Raw genomic sequence first — 12,359 nt, forward strand, 5'->3', positions numbered from 1 at the left:
AAAAGTCAGGGGATTCATCTTCTGGGACTTTTACAAAAAAAAATTTCCAATCCATCTAGTAATGTTGAGATTCTTCATGTGACAAGTGTAAGTTTAGGGCTGCTGATGGCATTTAATGAAAATTTAGGGGATAAAAGTTATTACAGTTCATCTTGAAGGTAACATGAGTTGGAAACTAGCACAAGCTATAATCTCTGTGTGGAGAACATCAGTATTTCAACTTGTTGGTAACGAGTGGAAGTGATACTATGTTAACTTGCATTGTCCCTATCAAATAAACTGAATAGAAAAATAAAAATAATAAAAAAACTTGAATGTATGCAAAAATGTCATGGTTATTCGTCAAATAATTGTTTAGATATTTTACTCATAACTGTAAATGTCAACCCCATAGTGGTGCTAAATAAAGTAATGAAGTAATAGGAAGTCAGTAGGAGTCTTTCTATTGGGACTATTAATGTTTTTACAAAATATTAATCCATTCAATACTTCATAAGATATTTGAATGTGAACCAAAGTGGTGTTACAACTGATGGACAGACTGACATCCCGGGCACCTCATTGCTAAATCCTATGAGAAATCACAGCTATTTCCCTTTGAGTTCATCAGCAGCCACCTCTGATTTATATAACTGTGTAAATGTGTGGAAAGACCATCTAAGCTCACTCAGAATAAAAATGATTTAAACACACAATCAGTTTAGGTTACGACAGCTTTATTTAGTGCAAAGAGAGTCTAATAGCAGGAGTCAGTGATACGCTTCATGCTCATGAACCTCATGCCGCTCATGCCCATGTTCATGAAGTTCCTGTACTCTCCGGGCCTGAAGTACATCATCCTGCCTCTGTACTGGGGCTGCTCGTACATCAGCCAGTGTCCCTCCATCACGTTGCAGGACATGCAGTTGGACATGCGGAAACGGTCCATGACACTGTCACAGTCGTCCATCATCTCGTGACTCTGACCACTGAAGTTCTCCCTCTCGTAGATCTTCATCCTGTAGGATCCTCTGTGCTGTTGTGCAGAAGAGGAGAGAGATTAACTCAGCATGAGCTCAATAAGGCTGGTTATAAAATAATTCAAGAGGTGTCATCCACACTAAATCAAGCCCGTAGTGTGGTCTTACCATGGGGATCATGCGGCAGGACTTGATGGTATCGCTCATGCCCATCATGCTCATGAAGTCAGAGTACTCGCCCCTCCTCATGAAGTACTGGTTGCCCATGTAGTTGTTGCGGTCATAGACCATGAAGCAGCCTCTCTCCACCCTGCAGGACTGGCACCTGTTCAGGTAGGAGGACATGTCGGGGCAGTCGCTCATGCACTCATAGGAACGACCCTGGAAGTTCCTCTCCTCGTAGAAGACGATCTAGGGGAGAGAAGCATCATCTTTGGTTAGCACATATTCAAGTTTAAAGCTGCACTAGTCTTTTTTTTTAGGAGAAAATAGGAAAAATGTTCACTATTGGTGACTTTAGCTTTCTTTGGATGTAGTGCAGTTAAAGAAGAAGCTTGAATTGGATTAAATTTACTTTGTAGTGCAATAACTCATTTTTTCGGCCACATGTGGGCAGCAGAAATCTTACCTTGCTCATCATGTTCATTCCAGAGGAAGTCATTTTGTTGGTTAGTGTGCGGCTGCTGCTGCTGCTGGTGGTATTGCTGCTGCTGCTGCTCTTGCACCGAACTGTACTCTACCTGGTTTAACCCTTTCCTTTTATACCTGATCCACCCACCGACCCTTTTGTCCTAAACCTCCTGAGCCAGCAAGAGTGTCATAGAAATGCACAGAATACGGAGGGATTGTCCACATTTTGGACTCACTGAACAGCTCTTAGAAACTGTCCCTTAACAGACACTCGTGAGGCAACGTCAGCAAACCATGACAAAAAGAGTAGAAAATAGATTTCACAATTTTTTCTCATTCTTTACTTAAAATGTCAACTTCTCCAATTCATCTGTAAACATTGGAGCCGAAATCCGATCCGATATAGGAGTGAACAAAATATGGAAAAACTTTAGCAACAAGCTGTTGTGTCAGACTGTGAGATGAAAAATATGAAGCAAAATGACATTGACTTCCTTTTCGTTTCATCTGCGTTTTGGTTTTCTGTGTGCTATACTGAAGAAGAATAAGTGTGTTTCCCCTCTAAAACTACTTTATTCAAAAAACGTGTACTTATGAAATGTCATGCTGGCAAATGTCATATTCTGATTGTTTTGTTTGTTGAGGGATCGTAGCAGCTGTCACACTGTTAGAATGTGGTCTTGAATTTCTAACACAGTCAGAAATTTTCATCAGGCTGTCTTTGGTCCCCAAAGCTGTAGACGTATCTTACAGTGAGATCAAAGAATCACCACTTTAGATTGATGACCAATGATTTCACCACATTTCTCTCTCAATTGTCAACTTTAGTCTTGGAGAGCAGTGGAAAGGGGCCTTTACATGAAAAGTCAGGAGGTCAAAGTTTCTTATAATTACTTCTGAGGAAAACATGAAAGTCTGTACCAAATTTCATGGCAATCCGCTGAATAATTGTTGAGAAATATGACTCTATACTAGAAATCTGAACCTCATAATGGCACTAGAAGACAAATCAGTTGGATTCATCATCTGGGATCTTTAAAAACGTTTTGCCAATCCATCTTTTAATGTTGAGATTTTTCACTTGAGAGGTGAAAGTTTAGACCTGTTGATGGCATTTCATGAAAAGTAAGGGTATCAAAGTTATTAAAAATTCATCTTGAAGGGTGAGGTTTAGTTATAGCATATTAGCAATAGTTATAATCTCTGTATGCAGATCTAACCCACTTAGTGATTTCAGTACACTCAAATATATGGACCAGCATCTAGATTCGTAGGGAGGGACTGGATGTAAAATGACAAGGAATGACACATACAATAGGCAACTGGAGCCATGTTGTGCTTTTAACTTAAGTTTTTATATATATATATATATTGAAGACCTTTGCTGTTAACAAAAATGAAAGTTTTTGTTTTGTGTTTTTAAGGGTGGGTGATATAGCCTGAAAATGATTACAATATTTCATGGAAATTTGCGATAACAATATGTATGACGATATAGAAAAAAACTAAAACAAACGTTTTATCAGTGATTGCAGCTTGGAGGCAGAAGAATTTATTGGTGCAAACAAAATGAAGGGCACTTTCCATCCTTCTGTTCCAATGACCTACTGTCATTGATGACAGACTACCTGATTTGAAATGTGAACACTGCACACTTAGGGATTGCAGAGTCAAAAGTAAAACTGCCGGACTGTTTATCACGGTCGTGGCCAATGTTTCACCTTCCAGCCACCGTTTGCTCTTCCTGTAAAATGGAGTGCAACTAGCGAGTGCTCCAACGATGCTCGGTCATCAGTCATTTGTTTACTTTTGGGTCACACATCACCAGCTGCTAGTACCTCCTCCTCATGTACCTTCATAGCCTGGTTGTACTTAACAATGTGATTTGCTAAGGAATGTAAATGTGTTATACGTAATTGCGTCGCTACATCATTGATATCGTGACATGACACTTTCTTAATCAGGTAAAAATGTATACCCGTATTATCGTGGACGGTATGATAAGGCATAGCCCTACATTTTAGTATTAAGTTACTCAGTAAATACTGTATAAAATACATTCAGTATCACACTTCAGTGTTTTCAGTGCTTCACGACAGAAAAACATAACATATGAGAATAAAGACAAAGGAAAAAGAAATTGTCCTTTAAGAATAAGAGCTCAGAGTTCCTCTGATTTGTTTACTCAACTTCAGTTTTGTTCCTTTGTTGTGATCATTTCAGTTTAGCTAGCTTCAATCAGATAAGGTCAGTTAAAGTCAGTTCCAGTTCCAAAGTGCACTTAGTTCAGTCAGAGGTCAGGTAGCAGAGGTGGGCTTTAACAGTCCTACCACACTGAAGTACTTGATGAGAAAGAAGAAATGGATGGCTTCCTTGGATCAAGGAACAGACCAGGTTCAAGGGTGGCTCACCACCTCCCTTGTCAGGAAGAATCCAGAATCCAGAATCCAAAATCTAATTTCCAAATTATCTCAGAAAACCTAGCCTGTATAGAAACAGGGCTATTACTGATTCAAGCAACTTCAGTATTGTTATGGCCATAATGAATATCACATTACAATAGTACTGTAACACAATAGTGAGTGAATGAATTCATTTTAACTGTACAGTATTTGTCTTAATGGAATATTGTATCCGTTTTTACATCAAACATGAAATGTTAGCTTTTAACCATGAATTATGATTATTAAGCATTTTAATAATTTCAACATGTATTTCTCTTCAGATTATCAACTGAATAACATTATCATATGTGCTATTCAAATTCTTCTATTCAAGGTTACAAATTAAGTAAACAAACTAAGTGGCTTTCTTGGGCATATTATATGTTGTTACCACTCATAACAAGACAGTAATGCTGCAAAATATGTATAATATAACACTAACAATCAATCAATCAATCAATCAATCTTTATTTGTATAGCACCAAATCACAACAAAGTCATCTCAAGGCACTTTACACATAGAGCAGGTTCTAAACCATACTCTTCAGGTTTAATTTTAAAGAGACCCAACATTCCCACCTGAGCAAGCACTTGGCGACAGTGGTTTGTTTAGGTTAAAATGCTATTAATAAGGTAATGGCACTCTAAAATGTTAGAGAGATCCACCAGGCATAGAAACTCATCATTATTCCATTCTCATATGGTTCTGTGAAAACTCTAACCAGTCATATCATTCGTATGGGTGGAGGGGAAGGGAGTGCGGGGGTGGGACATAGGAGGGAGGAGGGGTTGTTGCTGTTCAAGTTTTTTCAAAGTGCTGTGTGAAATGCAAGAAAGGTAAGAGTCGCTTTAACAGGAAGAAACCTCAGGCAGTACCAGGCTCAAAGTGGGCGGCCATCTGCCTCGACCGGTTGGGGTAGAGAGGAAGGATAGGAGAGAGAAGCACATTGAAAATCAACATTGAAGCTAGTAGGTCCGGGACTGGAATCTGTCATCCGGACGTCTACAGACCCAGATTACCTGTGAGACGAGAACAAAAGTTAAAAAAACAAAAACATATGCAGTGGCAGTTATTTTCTATATTTCCTGTTGGCTTATCAATGCAATATGATGCTTGAACACTTTTAATTACACAGCAGTAAATGTTATGTCAAGTTAGCATACTGAAAAGGAAAACACATGCTTAACTTGGCGTCACTGACGACAGACAACACCAGCTAATATTGCTAGCCACTTTAGCACAACTCCGCTAACTCAAATAGACGTCGCCAACACCCATTAAACTCCTGGCTCGCAGGTTATTGGTTCACCTTTCTCATCTCCTGCAAGTGTCTTCTGAGGGTACACTTCGGGTTTTTGTAGAGAAATTATTCACTATAGCTCACTGAAAATTGACTATTTTTTAACTCTAGTAGTTTCCTCATGTTCATGCTGTTTCTGTCAAGAGTACCAAACTGCAGACAAAATTGCGGACATAGACACAGACATCTTGACCTCTACCACGCAGCTGAAAGGAAAATAACTTCAACGATGAAGTGGAAGTTGGTCTTCTTGGTTTTTTTCTCATTGTGAAGTAGCATGTTTTATGTTTATATGTAGCCAGGTGGGAAAATGTCATGATACTTGTTAACACCACTAGATGGCACTATCTGAATTGAGAGGACCCCCTATGAGGACAAGTCTAGTCAAGTCAAAGTTTATTTATATAGCACATATAAAACAACCTCTTTGGCCAAAGTGCTGTACAAGCTGAAGACACGAGATAAAATAAAAGAACAATTATGAGTAAGATAACTATAAAAACACAATAAATAAAGCTATAAAAACACAATGGATGAAAGCAAAGTTAATAATATTCAGGATGTCAAGCTCAACTAGGAGCTTTTGCCAATGCAAAGAGGTGAGTTTTAAGCATTGGTTTGAAACTTTCTAGGGTCTGACCAGTTTGGATATGGTAAGGTAGGCTGTTCCACAAGTTTGGAGCAGCCACCACAAAGGCCCTGTCACCTCTGGTTTTAGGCCTTGACCTAGGAGCATGCAGAAGCATAGTTCAGTTGACCCTTGAGCATTATGGTGCAACAGCACAGATAAGTAGGATGGTGCCAGTCCATTAAAGGCTTTTAACACAAGTAATAAAATCTTGGATTCTGAACTGGATTCTGAAGCTGACCGGAAGCCAGTGGAGAGAGGTCAGAACTGGTGTGATGTGATCATGTCGTCTCTTCCCAGTCAGGAGACGTGCTGCTGCATTCTGGACCAGCTGCAGGCAAGAATTACAATAATCCGAACGTGAAGTAATGAACATTTAATTTAAAGGAAGATAGGCCTTAACCTTCGCCAGAAGTCTGATAGAAACGTGTCTTTAAAAGTTGATCTGTTGGTCAAATTTGAAAGCAGAAAAAAGAAAAAGATCACAGCAAGGTTTTTGACACAAAGGTGACTGTAGGAGGCTAAGGGGCCAAGAGCACTGTCAGATTTCCCAAATATGATAATTTCGGTTTTCTTTTCATTGAGGTTCAGGATGTTTAATTCCATCCATGATTTAACATATTTTAAGCAGTTCAGCAAAGCTTGCATGGAAACTTTATTTGTTTTAATAATCAATTTGCATTAGCTGCAGACACAGCTGGAACCGCTGTTTACAGGATGTTATAGTTCGTAAGTGTGGATGCTCACATTGTTGTCATTGTAGTTATTGTTATAGTTCTTATTGTGGATGGCCCTTAAGTCAAAGCAATATAACTCAGGGTGACAACATTTTAAGCAATAAAAACAAAGTGTGAGCAGAATTAATGACACAGTTTTGAGTAATAACAAAATAATATCAAAAATACAATATTCTCCAGTTCTCTACTGGGTTACACCGAACATCAGTATTTCAACTTGTTTGTAGTGAGTGGAAGTGATACTATGTTAACTTGCATTGTCCCTATAAAATAAACTGAATAAAAAATAAATAAACAAAAAAACATGAATGTCTTTACAAAATGTCATGGTAATCCATCAAATAATAGTTTGGATATTTTATTAAAAACTGTAAATGTCAACCTCATGGTGGTGCTAAATAGAAATTTAATGGGAAGTCAGTAAGAGTATTTTACAAAATATAATCCATTCAATACTTCATAAGATATTTCTCTGTGAACCAAAGTTGTGTTACAACTGATCAACAGACTGACATCCCAGGCGCCACATCATCACTACAAGTTCATACGACAATTCCTAAATCCTATGAGGAATCACAGCTATTTCCCGGTGAGTTCATCAGCAGCCACCTTTGATATAACTGTGTAAATGTGTGGAAAGACCATGTAAACTCACTCAGAATAAAAATGATTTAAACACACAATCAGTTTAGGTTACGACAGCTTTATTTAGTGCAAAGAGAGTCTAATAGCAGGAGTCAGTGATACGCTTCATGCTCATGAACCTCATGCCACTCATGCCCATGTTCATGAAGTTCCTGTACTCTCCAGGCCTGAAGTACATCATCCTGCCTCTGTACTGGGGCTGCTCGTACATCAGCCAGTGTCCCTCCATCACGTTGCAGGACATGCAGTTGGACATGCGGAAACGGTCCATGACACTGTCACAGTCGTCCATCAGCTCGTGACTCTGACCACTGAAGTTCTCCCTCTCGTAGATCTTCATCCTGTAGGATCCTCTGTGCTGTTGTGCAGAAGAGGAGAGAGATTAACTCAGCATGACATCTATAAGGCTGGTTTAAAATAATTCAAGAGGTGTCATCTACACTAAATCAAGCCTGTAGTGTGGTCTTACCATGGGGATCATGCGGCAGGACCTGATGGTATCGCTCATGCCCATCATGCTCATGAAGTCAGAGTACTCGCCCCTCCTCATGAAGTACTGGTTGCCCATGTAGTTGGTGCGGTCGTAGACCATGAAGCAGCCTCTCTCCACCCTGCAGGACTGGCACCTGCTCAGGTAGGAGGAGAAGTCGGGGCAGTCGCTCATGCACTCATAGGAACGACCCTGGAAGTTCCTCTCCTCGTAGAAGACAACCTAGGGGAGAGATGCATCATCTTTGGTTAGCAAATATTCAAGTTTAAAGCTGCACTAGTTTCTGAAGAGAAAATAGGAAACGATTTCACTATTGGTGACTTCAGCTTTCTTTGGATGTAGTGCTTTAAAAGAAGAAGGTTGGATTTTACTCCTAAATTTAATTTGAAGTGCAATAACTGATTTTTTTGGCCACATGGGGGCAGCAGAAACAACCCAACATCCAGTTGTATCACTTTCTGAGTTGCCTGTTGACATATCCAGCAGACACGGAGCATTGTCATGTTTCTGGCCATCTGATGAATATAAATCCCACATCCCCTTGTCTTTCAGCTCTATTCCTACTCTACTCAACACTAACTCATGAGGGAAATATCTGGCTTTTTAACTTGGTGCTGGTCAGGTGGTGTTTTTAGAGGTTTTACACTGAAAACAGCTCTCTATTGTGGCCAAAAATGACCAAAAATGTGAGGCTTGGGGCCAGAGAACTAAAACAATGAGGTATAAGTTGCTATAAAGCCAGTATAAGTAACTCTTTCTCTCTCTCTAACACTTAATATATTAAATTGATTCATTGTTTGTGTAAAAATACTAATTATAGCTGCTTTAAACTATTCAAGCCAAAAACAGGGCATTTTCTAATCTATGGTTTTAGTGGTGGCTGAAGCAGCAGAAGCCAGAGAGCTGTAATATAACAAAACTATTAAAGAAATCTTACCTTGCTCATCATGTTCATTCCAGTGGAAGTCATTTTGTTGGTTAGTGGGCGGCTGCTGCTGCTGCTGGTGGTATTGCTGCTGCTGCTCTTGCACTGAACTGTACTCTACCTGGTTTAACCCTTTCCTTTTATACCTGATCCACACACCAGCCCTTTTGTCCTAAACCCCCTGAGCCAGCAAGAGTGTCATAGAAATGCACAGAATATGGAGGGATTGTCTACATTTTGGACTGACTGAACAGCTCTTAGAAACTGTCCCTTAACAGACACTCGTGAAGCGACGTCAGCAAACCATGAAACAAACAATAGAAAAAGGATTTCACCATTTTTTCTCATTCTTTACTTAAAATGTCAACTTCTTCAATCTGAGCTGAAATCCAGTCAAAAAGTGCACAACTCGAACAAAATATGGGAAAACCTGTATGATCTCAATTTGAGGTAAATCAGACTTTGAGATGAATGTGAGGTGAATAGTGATGCTACAACGTAAACAGTTGTACAGTTTTAAATACCGCAAAGTCACATTGTAGGGCTGTGATATATCATACCATCCACGATAAAACCAGTATTAATTTTTACTCAATAAAAAAGTGTCATATCACGATATCAATTATATAGTGACAAAATGAACTATAACCCATTTATGTTTTCTAGTGTGAAAATCAGATCATTGAATACAACCAGGCTGTCAAGGCACACAAGGAGGAGATAGTAGAAGTAAACAAATGACTCAACTGAGCAACTTAACTTCAATTCAACTTCAACTTTATTCATATAGCACTCTAATCAAAACATAATTGATCTTAAGTGCTTCGCACAGAAACTTTTTTTTAAAAAACATACCAAAAACACAATAAATCACAATGATGATTTTTTAAAAATACAACATAAATAACAAAAAGAAAAAAAACATGGTCATAGAATACATAGTGACAGTTAATCACAGTTAAAAGCTAGGGAGTAAAAGTACGTTTTTAGGTGTTTCTTAAAAGTCTTGATGGTGGGCCAGTGATAGAGAAGGCCCTGTTCCTATAACACTTGGTCCTGGATCTGTGGACAGACAAAAGTCCCTGGTCAGATGTCTTCAGTTCTCTGCCAGTTCAGTATGGGGACAGGAGTTCTGCAATATACAGGGGAGCGAGTCCATTCAAGGCCTTATAAACAGTCGTTAGTATTTTAAAATCAATTCTGTACTTAACAGGCAGCCAGGGCAGGGAGGCAAGAATAGGAGTGATGTGGTCCCTCTTTTTTGATCTTGTCAGAACTCTTGCTGCTGCATTTTGAATAAGTTGGAGACGGGATAAACTAGACTGAGTGATACCAAGGTATAATGAATTACATTAATCAAGGCGGGATGATATGAAGGCATGAATGACTATTTCCAGGTCAGAATTACAAAAAATGATCTGAGTTTTGAGATGATCTTAAGCTGCATGAAACTGAATTTAACTACATTATTGACTTGGTAATCAAATTTCAATCCTGAATCAAATATGATACCAAGGTTTTTATTACATGTGGTTTAAAAGGGGGATTTCATTTTCCAAAATGAGGAGAAATTTTTTCGGTTAGATGTGGGCCAAGCAAAATATTTTCAGTTTTATTGTAACTGAGCTAGAGAAAGTTTGAAGCCATACAGAATTTGATGTAAAGAAGACAGTTATTGAAGTCAGTTAGTTTATTTAAGTTGTTAGGTTTTGGGGGAAGAAGATTTGCGTATTTTCCGTGCAACAATGAAAAGAAATGTACATTTGGATAATGTGACCTAAGGGGAGCAAATAAATGGAAGAAAGGACTGGACCAAAAATGGACCTTTGGGGGACACCACAGGGGATGGCGGCTGAAGAAGAGGAGGAATTGCCAATAGAAACACTGAAGGATCTGTATGATAAATATGAAGAAAATCAGTTTAAGGCAGAACCAGAGACCCCTACCCATTTATTTAACCTGTTCATGAGAATAGAATGGTTGACAGTGTCAAAGACTGCGGTTAAATCGAGGAATAAGAGGACGGAGTAGCTTCCTGAGTCATGTGGGTTAACAGTTGAGTAAAAACTACTTTTACAAGGATTTTAGAAAGGAAAAGAAGTTTAGAAATTGGCCTGTGGTTATTGTAGACTGAAGGATCTAGATTCTGTTTTTTTCAAAAGTGGCTGAACGACTGCATATTTGAAAGATTGGGGAACATGGCTGGTTTCTAGAGAGCTATTGATAATAGAAAGAATGCCGGGGTCAATGCTGCCAGTACCTTATTTGAATAGTTTAGTGGGAATGATGTCAACTGAACGAACAAAGAGGAAATCATATGTTGAAATTCAGGTAGAGTGATGAAGTGGAAATAATTTAGAACTGCAGTGTTCTCGGAGGAGGTGGATCAGTATTAGCAGATGGAGTAATACTAGCTCTACTTTGTCTTTAAAGAAATTAAAGAAGCAATCACATTTAGAGACAGATGCTTCAAAACAAGGGACGGGAGTGGAGGAGGTTATAGAATTTAGTACATTAAAAAGTATCTTGGGATTATGATGGTTTTTATCAATGAGATCAGAAAAATATTGAGCCCTAGCATTTTTGACTGCCAGCTGTTATGTCTTCAACAGATCCATCAGAATTGGAAATTATATTTCCAGTTTATCATGCTTCCACTTTTGCTCTTCCCTTCTGCATGCTTTCTTTATTTCTCTGACATTAATGTTGTTCATCCATGGTAAAGCTGAAGGCTTACATTACTTATTTTAACTGGTACAACAGAGTAAGTGCGGTCAAAACTGTGCTTGTGAACAGTTAGACTAGTTCTTCGGTACTCATATCGGACAATGCAGTCTCGATAACAGTACTGATTGAGGGCTCAGTGTAGGCCTCAACTAACCTAGTGGCGGTGGTGGAATCTAGAATGTGGGAGAGGCGCAAGGCAGGGGGGACAGGAGGAGTGTTAGAGAGATCAAAATCCAAAATTATTGACTTGTGATCAGTTTTAGAAAGTCTTTTATCAATGTGTTGGAGATAGTGAGACCAGTAGAGAGAACTAAATCCAGTGTGTGTCCTTTAACATGGGTTGGGCCAATTACAGATTGTTGGAGATCAAAAGATTCAAGTAGGTTTACAAAAATATTAGTCATGGCTACAGAGGGACAACAGCTATCATTCCTGTCCCAAAGAAAACATCCATCAGCAGCCTTAAGGACTTCAGACCAGTAGCTCTCACCCCCACTTTAATGAAGTGCTTTGAGAGGCTGGTTCAGAGGCACATCAAGGCTGCACTGCCACCCACCGTAGACCAGCACCAGTTTGCCAATAGAGCAAATAGGTTGACAGAGGACACCATAAACACAGCCCTGCACACTGCATTGTCCCATCTGGAACACCCTGGAACATCTGTGAGGCTGTTGTTTCTGGACTTCAGCTCTGCATTTAATACAATTATCCCCAGCGTAATGGAGACCAAGCTGCTGGACCTGGGTGTGAACCAGTACACATGCAGTTAGGTTAAAGACTTTTTAACCAACTGGTCAAAGATGGTCAGGCTGGGGACCCATTTCTCTTCCTCCCTGACACCCAACACCGGAGCCCTGCAGGGTTGTGTTCTGA

General features: G+C 39.3%; 2 protein-coding genes across 2 annotated transcripts; both read right to left on the minus strand.

Moving 5' to 3' along the window:
- Positions 1–736: 736 nt before the first annotated feature.
- Positions 737–1,620, minus strand: LOC133978481 (gamma-crystallin M2-like). The gene is made up of 3 exons (XM_062416729.1): positions 1,588–1,620; positions 1,128–1,370; positions 737–1,015 (listed from the first exon to the last, which is right to left on the minus strand). Exons 1-3 carry the CDS (start codon positions 1,618–1,620, stop codon positions 737–739), a joined length of 555 nt encoding a protein of 184 aa, XP_062272713.1.
- Positions 1,621–7,423: 5,803 nt separating this feature from the next.
- Positions 7,424–8,804, minus strand: LOC133978834 (gamma-crystallin M2-like). The gene is made up of 3 exons (XM_062417170.1): positions 8,772–8,804; positions 7,814–8,056; positions 7,424–7,702 (listed from the first exon to the last, which is right to left on the minus strand). Exons 1-3 carry the CDS (start codon positions 8,802–8,804, stop codon positions 7,424–7,426), a joined length of 555 nt encoding a protein of 184 aa, XP_062273154.1.
- Positions 8,805–12,359: the final 3,555 nt, after the last annotated feature.

The sequence above is a fragment of the Scomber scombrus genome, chromosome 4 (genome assembly GCF_963691925.1).
Source record: "Scomber scombrus chromosome 4, fScoSco1.1, whole genome shotgun sequence".
NCBI lineage: Eukaryota > Metazoa > Chordata > Actinopteri > Scombriformes > Scombridae > Scomber > Scomber scombrus.

Bases quoted from the DNA above. Each gene is read 5' to 3' on its own strand.
- LOC133978834 (XM_062417170.1), bottom strand. From the start codon at position 8,804: ATGACTTCCACTGGAATGAACATGATGAGCAAG. The intron at 8,057-8,771 runs GTAAGATTTCTT...TCTCTCCCCTAG, and splicing joins GAATGAACATGATGAGCAAG to GTTGTCTTCTACGAGGAGAG. The intron at 7,703-7,813 runs GTAAGACCACAC...TCTGCACAACAG, and splicing joins CCTGCCGCATGATCCCCATG to CACAGAGGATCCTACAGGAT.
- LOC133978481 (XM_062416729.1), bottom strand. From the start codon at position 1,620: ATGACTTCCTCTGGAATGAACATGATGAGCAAG. The intron at 1,371-1,587 runs GTAAGATTTCTG...TCTCTCCCCTAG, and splicing joins GAATGAACATGATGAGCAAG to ATCGTCTTCTACGAGGAGAG. The intron at 1,016-1,127 runs GTAAGACCACAC...TCTGCACAACAG, and splicing joins CCTGCCGCATGATCCCCATG to CACAGAGGATCCTACAGGAT.